This window comes from Octodon degus, unplaced genomic scaffold, assembly GCF_000260255.1.
Source record: "Octodon degus isolate 3935 unplaced genomic scaffold, OctDeg1.0 scaffold00067, whole genome shotgun sequence".
Taxonomy (NCBI): Eukaryota; Metazoa; Chordata; class Mammalia; order Rodentia; family Octodontidae; genus Octodon; species Octodon degus.
In genome coordinates this window covers 9,242,519-9,263,670 of record NW_004524643.1, presented here as the reverse complement: position 1 = coordinate 9,263,670, position 21,152 = coordinate 9,242,519, and the positions used below count along the sequence as shown (strand labels likewise).

The window sequence follows — 21,152 nt, the reverse complement described above, 5'->3', positions numbered from 1 at the left end:
TGCAGTTGGTCTTCATCCGCCTTTTGGGTCCCACAGATCTGGATTCCATCCATGCCTTGACTGATTGTGTCATGGACAAATGTTAATTGTTTTTCACAGATACGTTATACCTTCTAGCCATGCAATGGTCTGCTCATCTCTTAAGCAGGGATCTCTGCCTTTTTCTAAAGCTAATCCAGTTTCTAAAGCCCTCTAGAGCCATCTTGACCTAACTGTCATTCTGAAAAATTCAAGGAGGCTTTAGAAGCTAGAGAAATAAAATGAACGGGAACATGCAAGAGATAGGTGCTGATGGATAGAGAAAATGCACTTGGAAACGGAGCAGCCATTTTAAATAAAATTTTATAAGAAAGTTATCAGTATTTTGACACTCGGAATGTTGAAGTTTGTTGGGAGTGTGTTTTGTACTGGGAGCTGAGTGTTTAGATCTGCATTCCCTCTTGGGAATATGGCATATTTGTTAAGATTTGTGGCTGAGACAGGACAAGCAAATAGTTGTATGCAATAGCTCCACTTTCAAATCCAGCTAAATAGAAAAACTACTCAAAAAGAAAATTTTGGTGGTTTTAAAGAAGCTTAGAGGAGCAACATCTATGAATCTTTATAAAAACACATGTATTTGGCCCCTATAATCCAGTATATTACTTATAAATGCAGTAAGGCAAATAATATTTAAATAGACATTTTATTTAATAAAAATAAGCACATTTTGTGAAAAGTTTTAGTCATTTTCATTACTAAGGTACAGCGGACATCTTGACTTAATTTTTCCTCCTCCTTTACTCTAAAGGAGTATTTTATAAAAGTTAGATTTCTTTTTTAAAGACCAAGTGGTTACAGGTTGATTGGCCACTTCTCCCTTGAAGATGTTATTGTTTGTTGCACAGCAGATAAATTTTTCTTGGATTTAAAATGTCATCTGGATTAAAAGCAGTATCATTTAAACTTAAGCCCATAGGAAAGATCCCTCATTCCTAACCTTTCAATTTTGAACACTGATAACTGCCAGTTAAATAGTCATAGAATTATAATACTAAGGAAAGATTATTGAGCATTATCCTGTGTTTTTCTGGGCAACGGTTTGTCATCTAATGGAAAAAAATCAACTGAATCATGATATTTTATAATACATGGAGTAATGTAATTGTCGAACGTGTTGCAAAAAAACCAGCATTGCACATTGTTACATGAGAGATTTTCTCCATAAATTGGCCTTCTGAATTTGTAATATACATATGTTCATAATGTTTATTTTTGTATTTTCACAGATTCTTCCTGCATGGAAAAACTACTTTCAAAAGATTGGAAGGAAAAAATGGAAAGACTAAATACAAGTGAACTTCTTGGGGAAATTAAAGGTACAATATAAAAAATAATGAAAATATCAATACATGAATGTTATTTTTTGTGATGACATATTTGCTGGTTTTCTGTAACACTAAATTCTTACCTAAATTCTTACTTCATGATTTTAGATGGGAGAGCAAAAGTATAATATGTCTCTAAAATTATCTTCTTTGTAATATTTACAGAATGAAATTTCTGTCCATACATTGTACTGCTTAATGAATTTACTTAACGCATGAGAAGGAAAAATAGTTATGTCAAAAAAGAACAATTTAAGCTCAAGATACTCTTAGTTCTTCCTCTTAAAATCATAACACCTTAATTTATGAGTCCAAATTATTCATTTGAATTTCTTCATGTCAAAACATCTTACCTATACCACCTTTTAATAAAAATCATATATAATGTACTGTGCATAATAATTTATTGGTGGATTCTGAGTCCTGGATACCTCAGATCCTTACCACATCGACTTTGTAAATTATTAGATGAATGGCTTTAGGGAGACCACTGGATTTTTCTATATTTCATATTTATTATCGCTAAAGTGGAAATGATAGCACACATTATAGACTCAGTAAGAGAATTAATACATTCAAAGCTCTTGGATCCACAGTACCTGATGACAGTTAAGAAAGTACCTACAAGTATAAACTGTGGTAGCTGTTAATATGCCCAGAGGAATATTGATTAATCACAAAGATTTCATAGAATTTAGCATTTCATGATCTTTGACTCAGATGAAAATGAGTATATTAATTTTTGAAATACTATGTTTGATCATCAATCCCAGTCTATGAAGTATTAAATTACTTTTAGCTGGAGCATCATACTTGCCTGGAAAACCCTGACTGATTTGTTTATGGAGGTCAAGTGCTGTATCCCTAGGTTTTTGTTTCATGATTAAAACTCAGTCATTCAGTCAATCATCCTTCCTAAACAAATAGTCATAGCTTTTACCTGCACTAATAATTTAAAAACTTAATTCTATTAGTTTTTTAAACTTCTCTAACAACTTTAGAAGGATCTTCCTGTTGGTTCTGGGTAAAATCCCAGTTAAGATGATAATTTGTCAGTATCTGATGAAACAGTTATTTTAGTTTTACTACTGAAAATTGCCTAACGTTGAAGCATTTTATGTTCAAGTCAAATAAAGACAAAGGCAAGAAATCTTTTCCCCAGTGAATCATTAGTAACTCTTTCCATTAACTAATACAGTATCAAAATCAAGTGGAAATTGGATATTATTTTGAATTGCACTGCTTCTGTTTTTTACTCATAAAGGCCATGTGCTATTTTGGAGAAAAGAGAAACTCAACTTATAACTGATGGGCTGAAAGAAAGTCATCAGTGACATATTCTCTATCCAGCTGCAGTAACGTGGCGTGTGCTACTCTGTACGGCATTCTGTGTTTTCTTCTCTTTCCAAAGTCACTGGTTTTATAACAGTGAGAACAGAAATGGTTTATGCAAAGGAAAGCTTTTGCCAGCATGAGTGATGGAGTCTTGTCTTCTCTTAGTAATGTGGAAGCTAACATTTTATTATATCAAAACTCAACATAGAGTTTTAAACACCAGGGTATCTTTTACTTTTACACTTCATTTTTCTTTAGAATTCTAATTCTAAATTTAAAATAAAAAATTACAAGTCTTAGATACTCAAAATGTATAAACTTCAAAAGTGAAACATATGCAAAATTAGGTTTTTCAAATTCTTTGTCTTTTGTCCCTGGATTTTTTATGTGATATGTGAGCATTTATTTATGTACTAGTCTTTGAGTTTTATGAACATAAAAATAATATTCTCACTGAATTTCCTATTTTGATTTATTGTATTTTTTGCCTCTTTTTCATTTTAATATTTTGTCCTCTTACACATTATACCTAAATTATACCAATAATATATTCACTTAAACTAAAAAAGAATTTAAAGTGGTATTCAAATAGTTTGATTTAACTACTGCTGAAACTCAATATACATTTTTATTCTAGGTCAGATCAAGTCAGTTATTATCTACATGAACTTGTTATCCGTTATTCTAAAATTTTAAAGCAAATATAAATTATATCTCTTTGTTAGTATCTCAGAGGAGTAGTATGTGGATAATCAGTATTATATTATATACCAAGCACTGAGTATTTTAATAGGATTTATTTTTCTCTGGTTACAAAATTCCTACATATACATTTATAGGAAACAGATAAAAATGGAAAAGAATTGTAATTTAATTCTAGCTGTCCCATATCATATGTCCTTTTTATTTTAACTTATGTATACATATTAATCTCTCCCATAAACTTAGTTTCATCTTTTTACTATTCTTTTGTAATCTGCTTTGTCACTTAATGCTATATTATGAATTACCTTGTGATTATGTAATGTAGCATTTTTTTTCACAGAAAATGGCATAATTTAGTTGAACCTTTTATTTAACATTTAGTTTGTTCTTAATGAACAAAACAAGTTGTCAGAATGAAAAGTATCTTGAATACAGAGAATATCTTATTAAGACTTTTTAGTTAATTAGTGGTTATTTTCTTTAGATATATTCTTAAAAGTAAAGTTCTTGGCTAAACAGTATTCTTTTAAGACTTTTGATTTTTAGTGTCCCTTACCTACAGGAAAAACATAGCATTTTATGTTGTGTCTGGCAGTATCTGCAAATGCTTAGCCCTCAGTAGAGAATGTTCCTTTACAGATTTCTTGCAGGGGAGAAACCACTTATAATTGCTCACTTAATTTGAATTTTTTTGATTTGTGAGAATGAGGATTATACACAAACTTGCTGTGAAATGTCTCTTCCTTTGTGAACTGTGTATGTTGGTTGCCAATTTTTCCTTTAAATGACTTGACGAGTTTTACCTGGTTTGTGAAAATTTGTTGTATATATTAATGGTGTTGAATTTTGTCATTGACTTTATTTTATGGCTTTGTTGTCAGTCCTTCTATCACTTTGTAAAAGCTTTTCTTTCAGATTGTTTAGAAAGACCTTTCCTATCCTGAAATTAGATCACATTCTACTGTATTTTCTTTTATTTGTATGGCTATACTTTAAAATATTTAAACTTCTTTTATTCCTCATTAATATATTTTGATGTACAATATCAATTAGGGATGTGTTAAATTTTTCTCAATGGTTAACCAGATTTTTCTATATTATTAAATCTATTTTATTCCTTCTCCTATATAGTAGCAGCTTTTATTATATTCTAATTACATATTTAGGACTATTTCTCAGTTTGAGTCTATTCCACTGATCTTTCTGTCCAAATTTTTATTAAGACTAAATGACATCAATCACTATCGCTTCATAACACTTTTCATAATTTTAAATATAAGGTGTTTTTATCCTTTTTGTAGAAGTTATCTTATTTTATTTTATCAATTGTAAATTAAAATCCCAAAGTGATGTTTTAAAAATTATTTTTCTATGGAACGATAGGGTACATTGGCATCTTTATAAAATTGAGCATTTCCACTTAAAATTATTTAAATCTTGTATGTTACTCAACAATATTTAACTTTAAAATATAGACTCTATACATTTCTTTTGGTGCTTTATTTGTACTTTAATGTTTTTGCTTACTCTTGAGAATGTGATATTTTTCATTTTATTTACTTTTTGCTAATGTTTTTAGAGATGTTAGTGCATTTTGCTTATGTATTTTTCTATTTTATTTATAATTTTTAAAATTATTGAGTAGAGTAGGTCTAGTTATATTGCAGATAAGTGTGCATTCTTCTACTCATAATGCAATGCATATAATATAGAGAATAGTCTTAAGCAATAGAAAAAAGCAAGTATTTTAGTTAATTTTTAAATTTATGGTATTTTTATACTATTTCAGGGTATTTTGTTGACTAAGATTTTATCATTTAAAATATTTTAGTGTATAAAAACTGCCTTTTATGGTATAGGTTATTTGTTTCCATTTTAAAAAATTTATTATTGAAATAAACCTGATTCATCATGGAATAGTCTTGTTTTAATGTACTATCTACTTTTTTGCTTATATTAACACTTGTTACTCTATAAAATCTATAATTATAAATAAAATTAACTGTTTCTCTTTATTTTCACTTTCTCGATTTTTAGTTCCAAATTTTACTGTGGAATTAGAAAACTTCCTCATTTTCTGAATAATGTGAAATTAAATAGATAATGTGTGAATTATTTATTTCTTAAAATTACGAAGAATATACTTATGCCATATTTAGGATTAGAGCTTTTTCTTTGGGATTTTTAAACATTTTCAATTTCTCTTTAGATAATTTTTCCATAAAATATTTTTTGTAGAAATTATATACCTTATGACATTTTAAAATGTTAATATTAGTTTAATATATAGTGGCCCTCATTTTAAATAATGTGATTTTAAATTTTGAATATTTGTATTTTTTTCCCTTTTGCCCTTTACTTGCCAGTGGTTTTTCTATTTATTAACTGTGAATTCCCCATCAATCCAGTTTTTGGATTTATGTGTCAATTCTGCTACTTTTCAGTATGCCAATTAATTAATATTGCATTTACTTTTACTAACTTGCCTTGTTTTCCTTATAATTCTTATTTTTTTTTGTTTCTTAAGTATCATCTAACTTCCTTGATTGAATACTTCCTTTAAAAGTATTTCAATTTAATAATAAAGTTGCAACATTTTGTTCTTGAGTGTTTCTAGAAATAGCACTATTTGAGAGCTTGTGTTTCCATTATTTTAAAAAAAAGTCAACATTTACATAATTTTTTAGGTGACCTAGGCTTGCACACTATTTTTAAGTTTATTCTGTCTTTTAATAGGTGTGATGAAGTTGGGAGAGGGAGAAAACACAATCTTTCATAACCACTGGAACGAAGTGAGAGGAGTGTGGGCTATAATATGCATCACAACAGGTTTTAAAAATAGATCCCAAGGGTCGGGGAGATAGCTCAGTAGAATAAGTGCTTGCCTGGCAAGCACAAGGTCCTGAGTTCAACCCCCAGTTAAAAAAAAGAATCAAATCAGAGTGAAGATATTTCTATTAAAGACAACTAAGTTATTAGAGGCCAGCCAAGGCGCAGGGGAGATAGCTCAGTAGAATAAGTGCTTGCCTGGCAAGTGCAAGGGCCTGAGTTCAATCCCTGGTTCTGCATAAAGATAAAATAAAATAAAGGACGGCCAAATACCTCAGCAGATTAAAACACCTACAAGCAGGTGCTGGGGTCTGGGGTTTGATCCCCGGGCCTGCCGTGCTGGCCTCGACCCCGGGGCATGCTGAGACAGCAATTGAGACTTAAGGATGGTGGCACGTGCCTGTAATCCCAGCACTGGGAGGCTGTGAACAGGAGAATCACTATGAGTCCCATCTAGTAATGAGACCCTGAACACCCTATAGACCCTTCCCTAAAATACCCCCCCAAAAAATCACAAACACTAATAAAACCTTATCTTTACATAATGAAGAAATAATAAAGTAATGATTTCCTTTTTATATTTCACTTAAATTGTGATTTCACATAAAATTCTTACTATCTAAAGGTTTCTAACATCCCCAGGAATTGGATTAGTTTGAAAAACACTCAATCAAATTTTTTCTATGAGTCTGTGTTTTCTCTTAATATTTTACTGTCTGTATTTAAGGTGTACAGCAAGATGCATATATATATGTGTATACAGTGAAATGATTACTACATGAAATAAATTAACATAGCCATGTATATTGTGTTCTCTTGTGGGTGTTAAGAGCACCTGAAACCTCTCTTAGCAAATTTCCTGTTGCTATAATTTTATTGACTGTAGTCTTCATGCCAACTTGCTAGACATATTTATCCTATATATCTGTAACTTTATATCTTCTGACCTATCCTCCTGTGTGCTCCTGGTAACTACTATTTTTAATATTTTTAAGAGAAAAATTCCACCTATATCAACCCCTTTCTTTTTTCCATAGGTACCCTCCTTTCTCTTGGCAACATTAGTTGATCTGTAGACTGCTAGAGTCATAAATTTAATAACAGCACTTTCAAATTAGGTTCTGAACCAGGCTAAGATGGATACAAAAGAAAATACCTTTGTTATTAAAGATAGCACAGAATATTTAGACATTTGCTTTGGTCTAAATTATTGTGTTCAAATCAGATTTTCAATAGATTTCTTGTTATCTGAGTTACTTTTCCGATTACTAAAATAAAATACCTGGCACTCAAAAGAAGAAAAATTAATTGTAGCTTACAATTTATAGAGGTGTCACTTCATAATTAGCTGGCTCCAAGGTGTCTTAGTGTGACAGAGGGGCATCGCAGAAGAGAAACTGCTCATGGCAGGCAGAAGGCAGCAAAGCAGGGAAACAGCAAGGCATCAGCTAGTGAGTGACAGCATTCCTCTTTCTCTCTCTTATATTCTATCCATGCTACACATCATACGTAAAGGGTAGTACTCACACCACAGCGGGCTTTTTGCAGTATCTGCCCTCAGAGCTATGCTAACCAACCAGTGGACTAATCTAGTAATCACACACCCTTAGCCCAGCATCACACACTCTAGAGACAGCCATCTCTGGAAAGCCCTACTTATGACCACACACAGTTTTGAGGGGACATCTAGACACAAGCTGTAACACTTGCCTACTTAGAATTTGTCAAAACTATGGAAAAGGTGAAGAGTGTCTATTTCAAATGAACAGTAATTAAAATCTTAGTAATTAAGTCACATTAGTTAGTTTGAGTTTTGTTAGAAGAGTATATATTTGTTTTGCATTGTTTTAGGGAATTAAAGTAAAAAGGACCTTTTTTTTTTCTTTTAATAGGCTCCTTCTCTGTGGTCCAAACTAGCTTGGAACTCACTATATAACCCAGTCTGGCCTCAAACCAGAAGTAGTCATCATGCTTCAGCCTCCTTGGTGATAGGTGTGCATCACCATACCTAGTTGAAATTGTTTGTATCTGGGAGTGGTGGTGCATATCTGTAATACCAGCACCCGAGAGGCTGAGGCAGGAGGATCATGGTGAGCTGGAGGCCAGCCTAGACTATGAAGTGAGCTCAAGGCCAGCTTGAACTGCAGAGCAAGACCCTTTCTTTAAAAATAAAGAAAAGGAAAAGAAAAAGAGATAAAAGAAGAAATTGTTTTGTAATAAAAGTGCTTAAGAAGCACTTATTCCTGTATGAAACTGATGAGATTGAACTATATTAATGATGGCTCAAATGTAGTAGTGTTCAGTAAATCTTTTCAGGGTACATGAGTAGATGGATGGAAGGGCATGGTGGTTCACACATGTATTCTCTGTATTTTCAAAGGATGAGGCAGGGGGATCTTAAGTTTGACTCAACATGAGCAGTTGAGTAATGTAGCCAAATCCTATCTAAAACAAAAAATAAAAACATGCCAGGGATGCAGTTCAGCACAAAGATTGGTTTCTTTTGTTTTTTTGTTTTTTTTCAGGACCAGGGATTGAACTCAGGCCCTTGCACTTGCCAGGGAAGTGCTTATTCTACTGAGCCATTTTCCTGGCCCCCAAAGACTGGTTTCAACACACACACACACACACACACACACACACACACACACACATAAAATAAAATCAATGAAAGCCTGGCTTTGGAAATTTTAAAGCTAAATGTTGAAGAGGGTATTCTACCCTGGTGGTGTGTTATCCTCATTGCCTCCCATATGATTCATCCCAAATTGATCGTTAAGTTTAATATACATAATATTTAATACTATATATATTATATTTGATATAGGGTCTTGCTACACAGTTTGGACTCGTAGTGATCCTTCTGTCTCAATCTCCCTAGTGCTAGGATGATAGGCATGAACAACTATGCCCCAAGTTCTGGGACTGGCACGGCATGCTGTACTAGCAATTGAACTTGGGATCTGGCACTTGTGAGGTAGGTGCTTATGCTGCCAAGCTATCTCCCCAGCCCCAGTTTATTATATTTTGTTAATCACAACATTCATTTTAAAATATTGACTATTTCTGTCGATAAGTAATATAGCAATTAATTTTGTAAGATTAGTTATTGCTGACAAAGTAAATACGATCTAAAATGTCTACAGTATTTCATTTAATTTTTGTAGTAACACAGTTAAGAAAATATTATTATGTTGATTTTACAAATGAATAAAATGAACAGAGGGAATTAAGTTGTTCAGGGTTACTCAGAAAGTAGTAGAAGTATGGTTTGATCTTCGTTTCTAAAGCTTCTACTTGATGCAGTACAGAATACTGTAGTTCTCAGATTCTTCAGTGGAAGCAGGAGGAAGACAGGCCCTGGGCTCTTTCTTTCTTCTGAAGGACACAAACTAAAATGATTTCACATTTACCTTTTCCTATAGAAGCGTAGCAGTATGACAAGGCAGGAGTGAATATATGCAACATAGTTTCTCTCTATACGATTTACCTAGATCTCTCCTAGAATGAGAGAGTGGTGGAGAAATATGGCAGGTAGACACAAGATCAGACAGAAGCCCAGAGATGACTCGTTCACTCATCCATGTCTGGGTTTGTGTGAGTTGCACCAAAGAAGTGAAGATCCCAGGAGAGTTATACTTATGAGACTTCTCAAAAGCAATGGTGACATATTTAATGATGTCAGAGTCCAATGATTTGTTCTCTGCCATGGTGGATGGCTCTAGCCTTTTGTGGTGTAGATGAAGGATTTTTAGCTTCACTGTTTGGCACTCGTGTCTGTCTTTGCTGTGGCTGGCATCTCCTCTGGGTGTGAAGGCGCCTCCCTGGGATGGATGCCAGGGAAACAGTAATGTTGGCTGTTGGAGTTAACACAAACTGTTTGTGCTCATGTTTGTCAAACACATAGATGAGAAGAAACAGAAAAAATAATTATATGAGAGGAACCAAATAAGGAAAATAGTATTTTCTTTTTTTTTGGTGATTTATGGGTAAATATTTCAATATCTGCATTTAGGTACTGAGGTAGGAACTGTAATCAGAAAAGTGAGTCAATAAATATTTTAAGTGGAATCTTTTAGAAATGATTCCAAGCATTTTCAAAGCCATTACTCAAACATAATTACTTATTGTAGTTATCAACTAATATGTCTGAGGAATTTGCTTCCAGAACCTAAATTCTATTGTTATAGTTGACTGTTAAAGATGTAACTAGAAATAAAGTAGGAACTGGATTACATCAGTAATACAAACATACACTATTGCATTTGATATAAATACTGAATTTAAAATGTAAATTTATTTTAACATTGCTGTTAAGTGCCATGGAGGGCCCGGTTTCAGTTTTAGTTTGCATTGCCAACATAAATCTTTGGAGGACAGCACAAAAATACAAAAGTGTTTTTTTTTTCTCCAGTGCATAATAGATCTTTGAATATCAAGTAGTGTAGGTTGTTCTTGAATTTCAGCAGTGCTGTTATCACTAAAGGTTCAGAATGCATCTAATAGCCTTCCCATACAATCAGTGTTCTACATTACAAGGTACTATCGTAAATGGCAATTCTCTGTTTCTTCTTCTTTTTTTTTTTTTTTTCCTTTTTTGTATTTTTGGAAAGGGTCTATAGGGTGTTCAGGGTCTCACTACTGATTGGACTCGTAGTGATCTGCCTGTTTACAGCCTGCCAAGAGCTGGGATTACAGGCGTGTGTCACCACATCCACTCTCAATTGCTGTCTCAGCGCGCTCCGGGGGTGGGGCTGGCACAGCAGGCCTGGGGATGAAAGCCCTGGCCCCTGCGCCTGCTTGGAGGCATTTTAATCTGTCTGTTTCTTCTTATAGTAGAATATTAAACAATATCTAAATACTTTAATCACTTATTTGATAAATTGCCTTTATAGAATTTTTTAAAATTTATTTTTCAAGGAGTAGTAATTCAAAGAGACTTTTTTTTTTGTTTTTAAACAATCACTGAAGGATTAGAGTTGTTTTACAAGCACTATGACTATATCTTTTGCATATTCAAATATAAGTGGGTTTTTCTTGAATTTCTACTTATAAATTTATAGCAATTTATTCACCTGGGGAAACTTAAAAAAATTGGAAATGCTTAGAGAAATATCATCTGTCACTTTTCAACATCAATAAAAAAGTTCACATACCTGGTGAGTTTTGCTGTCTAAAATAAAGGGTTCAAACAGTAACCTATGAATGGTTAGTTTCAGATGTTTTGAAAATTTTATATTGCTTTTGAAACAAATACTACTTTATTCTACAACCAGCGTGAGAAACAGTGAAATACAAATGTTATTATTCTCATTTTCCCTTTTGTATGAAATAATCCAGTATAATATTTGCCACTAGTTCTGTACATATCTGTGTACATAACTTCAAGGAATATCTGAAGCTCTAGACTCTCTAAACTCTAAAGCTGAAGGCACTTTCTATACTTCATGATCCAACTTCTTCTTTTTCTGGTTTTGCGTGTCCAGTGAAGCTGCTGATCTAAATGGCATATTAAGTTACTAAGATAGATAATGGTCTCCCAAAATAACATGTTTGGTTGATTTCACATTAGTCTTTTGATCGTCTTGTAATTGATAGTGAATACTTATTGTAGAACCCATGGACTCCTTGTGCTAACTACAAATACTCACTCTCTAAATATATATATATATATATATACACACACATATATATACACATATACGTATATATATACACACACACACCATCCCCCATAGTTTCTTCATTATGCCACTTTGCGTGAATGTAGACATTTCAGAATACTCCTTTGTACTCTGCTATAAACATCTTTTACTTCTTTTGAAGTCTGTGTGATATACATACAAGCAATTAAAACTTACCCCCACTTGGGGTTGGAGACCCAAGGTCTTCCTAATTAAAATTCAAACAAAAGCTACCGCAAAAATTCCTACTATATGATTAAGGTCTAAAGTATTAGGATACATTAGAATCATTGTTAACTGTTGGGATTAAAAGAAATCGATATGTTAGGGAAAAGATCAGGTGAATCTAATTAGTGAAATTGGTGTTTACATAACCAAAAATACTGGTTTAATAACACGCTCTGGTTATAAATATAACATTGGCTAAAATTGTTCTTTGTTGTTATTACATTGACCACATAATCATATTTTAAATTAATTGAATAAGAATCTAAAACTTCTTTTATGTAGTTAATTATTATAATTAAAAACATAAAACTTTAAAATCACTTCAGCTATCAAACATTTCAATTATAAAATGTTATTGTGTGTAAAAATAGTTATAAAGCATAAAATATTCCTACTGATTCCATTTTTAAAATAATAATTTTAGCAATAGTTGTATCCTAAGGTGGGACAGGAGATAAATTACCTAGAAATAATAAGATCCAAAATACTCTTATCCAATTATGATTGCACTGAATATGTATCAGTCCATATAACAAAATAAAACAGAATGTATTTTGATATAATATGAAAACAAGACTTTGCTGTTTTCTACTTGATTGCTATGCTGAAAATAAACATTATAAACAACATGGAGAAGAAAAACTATTACTAATTGCAGACTAGATTTTAAGTAAAATGAAGGTCATTAGCAATTTCCTGGAAGTCATTCAGATTGCTTACCAGGAAATGGTAGCTAGCAGGACGTCTGTGATCCTCCTGTGTGGAATTAGTGAAAACATACTGGAGCTTTAATGATGTGCATTAGATTTAGCCTGCTGAGGAAACCTTGCTCTATCAAAGCAAGTTGTGTTCTTTGAACACAGATAGGTTTTACTGCAGTACTAGTGTATAATCCCAGAATTGAAAATAGCCATTAACATTTATACAGCTATTCAAAATTTAATATATACCTGCAGATTGTAGCATGACTCATTGTGGAAGGAGAGATGACAGGATTACAGAAAAATAGGTTCTGAGAGTGAAGTGTGTTTGAGTCAGTTGAAAGAAACTTGTAAGTTTGGAATGATAATTTCACAATTTGGGGTGGCAAATGGAATGGAATTTTTAGTAGCGTTTTCTATCACCTTAAAAAAATGAGAAAAGCTGAGTGTTAAGTGAAAATGTCTCCTAAGACATAAACTTAAATCTAACTTACTGTGCCCTATGGTGGGAGAAATAGAATTATTGAATTAGAGACTTTTGGACTAGCTTCTCTGACTATCTGAATGATTGGTTGGCTTAATGAGGATTAGAATCTCTGGTACTAGTAAGAGTGACAGAGTAAACTTGAGGAGAATATATGTGCTCATTAATTTGTGCTATAAATTATATATTCACAGAAAATTGCTAGTAGTGTACAGAATAGGAATAGAAACAAAAGTATTTGGTTGTGTGCCACCACTAATATGGAACTGGAACCATTAACATCACTTGTACTGCAGATTATTTCATAGGAAATGCTTAGACAGACACATATAAGATTGAGAAAAAAATCTAATAGTCTAAGAAACTAGTACTATCACACATATGAAGTTAACAGCTCATGTTGCTGATGTAGGTTGAACCAAGAATGATTTTCATTTTATTGACAATTGAAACTTTTTAAGGTGTTTGACCTTATGGGCACTAGCCTGGTCAGGTTCATTATCATCTTGTTATACCAGATAGGTTAGCCGTTGTATCCCTCCGAAGCCTCTGCAGTATTATTAAATCACCCTGTTTAAGAATAGGTCAAATTATTTTATCCAAAACTTTAAGAGATTTCCCACATAATTTTGCTTATGATATTTCATTATGATGGTTGCAAAAATTTTAAACTTTTTGTTACCAAGGAATATTTGCATGTAACACTCCTGAGTACATACTTGGTCTAATTTTTTTAAAAAATTATTTATTTGTTTTTAATATTTTATTTTAAATACAATTTTTAATTAAAATATTTTATGTATCAATTTTAATACAGGGTCTTGCTATGCAGGACTCATAATTATCCTCCTGCTTCAGCCTCCCCAGTGCGAGGATTACAGACATGTGCCACCATGTCTGGTTTGGGGCCAGCAAGGTATGCCTGTGGTTCCAGGAATCAAACTCAGGTCTTTGAACTTGCCAGGCAGGCACTGAGACCACTTAAGCTATCTCCCTAGCCATTGATATAATTTTTTTAATATAATGGTGATAGGTGAAATTTACTATATATACATTTATTCAAAATTTATACAGAAGATATTAAGAAATACAAAATAGAACAGTGCTTTTAAAATGAACCAGTATTAATTAGCTGTCACTCACTTTAGCCTTTTTTATGGGTAAAAAAAGAGGGTGATGCTGGAGTTTGAACCCAGGGTCTCATGCATGGAAGGTGGGAGCTGAACCATTGAACCACATCCTCAGCCCAACTTTAGCCCCTTTTGAATAAATGTGTATAGCTTTGCATTATACATTTGTGACATTATTTATATACAGTTGATTCTTGTAAGAAAACTACATTGGACAGTATTAATGTTATGTTGTTTATAGCCTAAGGAACACTCTGTTTAAAATGTATGTGTGAGGGTGTGCCCTGGATCCCCTTAGTCCAGAAGCAGCTCTTGACCAAATTGTCAGAGGGTAGCTGTGACACATAAAATACTGGCCCATAGTACTAAATTTCCCTCACTGAACATTTAGGTCATTTGTCTGAAGTTTAAAAAAAATGTCAGCCTAACCACTTAATAAAGTGTATTTTCATCCAAATGATGTTTTTATGAATAAGGAGCTTGAAATAAGCATAAATCGTACATTATTCTCTACATTTTTAAATGTGTTGCTACCATTGGTAATTACCACTGAGTGCATATTTAATGCACTGAGGAAATTTGATGCAATTATTCCGTTTATTTGTGATTCCCCTTCATTTCAAATGTCTGCATTAAACTATTGAAAAAGAAAACTAGAGAGAATTTAGGTCATTTAAAAAATGCACTCTGTTTCTGAACTCTGGAAGTAAACTTCTATTGCACTAACCAAAATAAAATTAATATGTGCCAGTCATTATAAAGGAGAGGGTTCCTAAGTTTAGGTGATTTAAAATAAAATTATCTTTTAAATATAACCTTAAGGAGGATTCACCAATTGCTAGGCTGCCTTCTTATGGCAGTCAATGGGGATGAGTATCACTGAAATCAAAATTTAGCTAGTTTAACTTCAGAGAAATTAGTTTTCCTCGAACCTGTTTTCAGCACTTAGGAGTTGATTATACCTGGAAATGGATTGAATAGACACAAGTTGGGAGCTCATAGAAAGTCTGCACAAAATGCCAGGAACTGCAGAGAAAAGGCCTAAGTCTGCCTTCCTTCTGTGAGTGCCTAGCTCAAGGAATTTGGATACTGAAAATGATCTCTGATACTGAAAGTGTCTGATAATAAGAAAAGTGCAAGAGAGGGACAGCTTCTGTAGGCCTATTCTTTATTTTCTTCTTTGATCATAAACTAGTAAGAAAAGTACACATGTTTCACAGAAATGGTTCAATATCATTAAAATGGTTTGGTCAGAAAGTAGAACAAGGCAGAAAAATAGAGGTATTAAGTGGGAAGGAAGAACTCCATTTTGTTCAGGAGATATCTAGTGTTTGTTCCTTTTCAACTGTTCATTATTCAAGCTTCAATAATATTCTTAAATATCTGTCTGGGAAGCGATCAGGTGCAAAATAACATCTATTCCATGTCTTAAATTTTTTTTCATATAATAGTAATTAGAGACTTGTGTTCTTAGACTTAAAGCAAAGAGTTACTTTCCTATTAACATTTGTTTAAGTAGGCTTCCATCACAACAGGTGCACAATTATTTTTATGAGTAAAATATTATCAGCCTTCAAAATTAGCCAGGGCAATATGCAAGTTGCCTGATTAAATAATCAGAGCTGATACTTAAAATACATTTGATTTCCACAGGAATTTTAACATGGTAAGTCCCAGTCTCTTATTCTGATGTGGAGAGGGAGTTGCAATTGTTTGTAATATGAAAATAGTAGCTTGTGTTGCAATTAGTGTGACATATTTCATGCAATTCAATTGACATAAGACAAGCCTTAAAAAGATAATATTAGGTTATTACTTTTGACCTAATATTTTAATGTGCCAATAAAATAGCATTATGTTCCATATTAAATCAAATAAAAGAAATGACCCTTTTCCTTTGGAGACTGTTCTGCAATTAAAAGCACATCAATTTAGAAGATTAAAATCCATTGTATGCTTGTGTAAATTTAACTTCTGTGGTAAAAATAATTTAAAAGTAAATATTTTAGTGCATAAAATGTGTAGATCATATAGACACAAAGTCACTCATGAACAGTAAAGACTCCTGAATGTTAGAAAACAAACAAAACCCCAAGCCACTGCCCTAACTTCCACATCCGAACTGAACAGGAAGCTCGCCTTGTTTTAAAAGTGCTACTACAGTGCAGCTGTTGAAAATCAATTACAGGCAGGTAACTGTTTGTTTTCATCTCCCAATCTGTTTGTCAATCAGAGGAATGTAATGAATCAGAAGCAGGGATCTCAAATACACACCAGAGTAAGGCGGCACATCGGAATGGCTCCAAGCCACAAGAATTAGGAAAGCCCTATAGATGGAATCAAATCCATACTTGTGCACATGGCTCCTGTCTTTGACCATACTTATTAAGTATTCTCACAAGTAACTAATATTGGAGAAAAATGTTCATCTCTATCAAGATCAGTCTGATTGTAAGGTTTGTTCAAAACTTTGTGGTCGCTTATTAAAGAGGGAGTGTGAAAGAAATTTATAGATCTTTACAAGACATGTCTAGTACTGTAATCATAAACAGCCTCACTCAATGAAAATTTTATTCTTTTCTGTGAAAGTATATTGAAATATACCTCTGACCATATTCAAAATGGGTAGGTTTTTACTACTTTGAAATGCATTTGTAGCAATTTCCAGCATATATGGTTATTTATAAAAAAAACTTGTTTTATCTGGACTCAGGAATACATTTTTGTCACAGCTAGTAAAACCACCTCTACTGTTCAAATATGCAGCTGTTGTGCTCAGGTTGTGGTAAGTCAAGAGACAGTAGAGTATACAAAGATTGCTTTACATAAGTCTATATAACTAGAATTTTTCCATGCTGAAATGTGGGAAAATCTATGGAGACCCTGAAGTTTAAGTTGGTAACATCAAGGGAACATAAATAGAAGTTTATTAAAAAAGCTGAAGAAAATGAAATGGGCACGACCATGCTGTGGTTTTGCTTAAACACAGGCTTTCACATCCATTGAGAGGCCTGGGTTTCTTTTTAACTGGTTACTGAAAGGAGCTCTTTTATTTTTCCAGCTTTAGTTTAGTGCCAATAGGCATTTGCCTCGAAGCATGGTGGCTGTTCTCTAACTCTCACTGTTGACTGTGTGTTTCTCAGCCATGGCTATCATGGTTTAGGATTGCTCTCTTGGATGAATATCAGAAAGTATTTGCCTGGAATACTTGCCCTTTGTCCCACATCTCTCTGTATGCTATTCAGTTTGTGTGTTAGGAGGAATAGAGGGGTCACCAGTACTTCATGTGGTGTTTTGTACCTGGTCCATATTTTAAATATTTACAGAAACTCACCTGAGATGCCATCAGAATTAATGATGAAGAAACCAATGAATAACATGGGCATAATGTTTCTCTGAAAAGGAAATCTACTTAAGGTGCATTGTGAGGAGATTCTCTGTGTTGTATTTCATAAAGGAAACAAGTGAAAAGATGGGAAAAAGCATGACCCCCGTCCCCTTCATGATGAACTGATTCTTATTGTGGTTGACACTGAAAAAAGCTCTCTTATTGGTACCTTAATCTCAGCTCAGGAAGTGATCTTTAGAATTCATCCCATCCACCCTGTCTTCAGAAAGGAATACATTTGTAGAATTTCAGTTAATCCACAGATTTTTTTTGGAGTGCTTATTACTTTCCCAGCATTGTGTTAAGCTGTGTGGGGTTTATGTTAGTTCATACTTTTTACCACTCAAAAATGAAAAACCCTTTTTAAAAAAAGATGTACCAAGAAGCAACAGAGAAGGATTCTGACAAAAGCAAGAACTAACACTCATTGAGCAAATGCTGGATGAAACATTGGTTTTGTGTATGTTATTTGTCATATCAAGTCAATGCCAGGCAGTAAGCATAATTAGCTTTCATTTAAAAAAAAAGAAAAGGAAAAGAAAACAGAAACTCAGGAAAAATTAAATCATTTTCTCAAGACGCCAAGATAATTGTTGTCAAGCTAGGGGTAAAATAAAAATCTGTATGACACTACAGCTCACTCCCAGTATCCAAACAAATATTGGAATATTTCTCCTCATGCACTTTTTAAATCTCTCATACTATTCTGTGAGTTAAACTATCAGTCAAAAGAGAAACCAAACCAACCAAATAATGGTTATCATCCTCAAAAAAGAATGCTACACTATTGACTGTGAAATTTACTTCTTTTAAGAATTATAAGAAATTTTCACACTCTGATTAATATCTAATTTTTCTTTCCAGATTCTTCTACTCTGAATTTCCCTTTTCCTATTAATTTAAATTTCCCAGGTTTGAAGATTTTACTTATCCTGTGATATAGCTTGACTTTTCTAATTTACTATCAAGGATTATTTTGCACTATTCTGGCTTTCTAGGACTAACTGGTCTGCAATTCAGCAATGAATCATCTCTGGCTATTAGATAGTTGACTGGTTGCCTGGGTATGTCAGGAGAGTAATTATAGAACATACCTTTAGAAACTCTGGATGCTGACTAGACTTTTGGCATCCTTACTCTGGTAGCATACAGGCATATATTTCTCTGTGTTTCCTGCAAAAGTTTATGAACCATGAAAAGAATTTTAAGGATAAATTGTACTGTGGTTAATTATTGAATTAAAACTATGAGAAACAGTTAAAGGAGATTGTCATCACTCTCTAACAAAAATCCCTTTTTAAAATTATGCCCACACTGGAATCTGTTATTCATTTAATTCTGGGTATCTTTCTAGTCATACTGTAATTCCCTGGTATCCTTGAAGATGTTATAAAAATCAGCTTTGTTCACCTTTGCTCATCTTAACAGTGAAATACCTGGCACTCATGGAATGACAACTGTTTTTAATTTGGGGGTATATATTGAGAATTTTATGTATATTGATTATCTTGAAGAAATGCCACCTTAAAAGTTCCCAGTAGTAGACTCAGAACCCTAGGTTGGACAACACATTAGCTCTAGCTAAAGTCATGAATGGAGATGTGAGTTCTGAATCTCTTTGTGGAAAAAGTAGTTAGGCATTCAACCCAGGCAGCACAAGAGCCAGGGAGTAATGGTTATTTAAGCAGCTGAGTCATCCTAAGGGATCATGCAGAGAAGTCTTAAGTACATAACACAGGAGAATTAAGAATGGAAGGTACCAGAGGACTTGTAGGTTAAATGACACAGTAAAACTGAAAGTCAGGTAAAATTGAGAGTAAAAGTTAGATGACAGAAGTAAAACTTAGAGTCAAGGTATATGACGCAGAACTGGAGGGTATATACCCAATATGTCAGTGCAGAGGAAAGGAGAGAAATAGTTCAGCACAAATAGTTTGAGTATTTTGTGACCTCTGATTGTATGGCGAGATTTCCAATCCTTGATATCTGCTTGATATATTTAGAAACTGATATTTGTGGATAGATAAAAGGCCAAGAGTTTTCTATACTGCTCTAAGTCTGTGCTGTACAATATTGTAACCACTAGCCCTCGGTGGCTCTTTGATATATTTATGTCAACTTAAAGTGCCCAAATTAAACTTCTCTTGCTCTAAATGTATTTTAAGTGCTTAGCGACCATATATGGATACTGGCTACCATATTAAACTATAAATGCATAGAACCATTCCATTATTATTATTATTATTATTATTATTATTATTATTGTTATTATTTTGGAACCAGGGGTTGAACTCAGGCCCTTGCGCTTGTCAGGGAAGCACTTATTCCACTGAGCCATCTCCCCAGCCCCAACCATTCCATTATTACAGAAGCTTTTTGGACAGTGGGGTTCTATATTATTAAATTCATAAGAGGCTGAACCTTTTGGGAATATGTATCTATGGCAAGTCATCTCTCTAAATACACCAACAACTAATATTGTGTCACATTCAGTGAGATTTTTGAAAATATTTGAATACAAATTCTATTAGAATAACTTAGTTTTGAAATTGCTGTTCCTATTTTTTTTTCACCAATTTGAATATTGTTACAACAAATACAGACTTTTTCCCCACGGATACTGATGTATTAAAATTCTATTGAAATAGATCATAACTTATATACAAAGTTCCTAAAATAATATTAAAATCTATTTTTTACATGTATACTGAGTTCTTCATGAAGTGAATTGGCTTTTGTGATTTCTTGCAAACGTCCTCATCTCCATTGATGGTTGACCGAAAGTTGTTCTGTATATTTTTCCCTCATTAAACTGTCAACAACGCAGCTTCCTATTTTGAGGGCTATGTTTATTGTATTTAATACACATTTTATGTGTGCATTTTTCATTGTCTTTACATAAGTTCATGTGTATAACTATGCATCTGACAGAGGCAATAATGCACACAGAGAAAGACAAACAATAGACATGCCAAGGAAAATACCAAAGAGGAAATGAGTAAAATAGACGTTGTTTTCCCCTTCGAAGTAAATAAAATCAGAGAAAGCAAAGAGAATCATTTGCATTTATAAATAAATTTCTTAATTTTCTCTGATATCTTAAATTTATACCAGGTAGGCTTTTTCAACATAAATTTGAGACACTTGATCATTACCACAACTTGGCAGCATCTGCCTTTCATATGCTGCTTTAGAATCACTTAGATTTGGGGATTTGAGGTTCAAGAATCAAGGTAACTGAAGTTACAAAAGTTCAGGACCAGTTAAGGGAGAAATTAAATAAAAGAAGATATCAAGGTCT

General features: G+C 33.1%; 1 protein-coding gene across 22 annotated transcripts in view; it reads left to right on the top strand.

The window, feature by feature from the left end:
- Positions 1–21,152, top strand: part of Sox6 (SRY-box 6) — a 689,373-nt gene that overhangs the window by 424,350 nt on the left and 243,871 nt on the right. For all 22 annotated transcript variants that reach the window (XM_004634909.2, XM_023719279.1, XM_023719289.1 and 19 more), the window contains one exon: positions 1,269–1,358. In XM_004634909.2, coding sequence (XP_004634966.1) covers positions 1,269–1,358 — 90 coding nt within the window. The remainder of the gene's footprint in view (positions 1–1,268; positions 1,359–21,152) is intronic.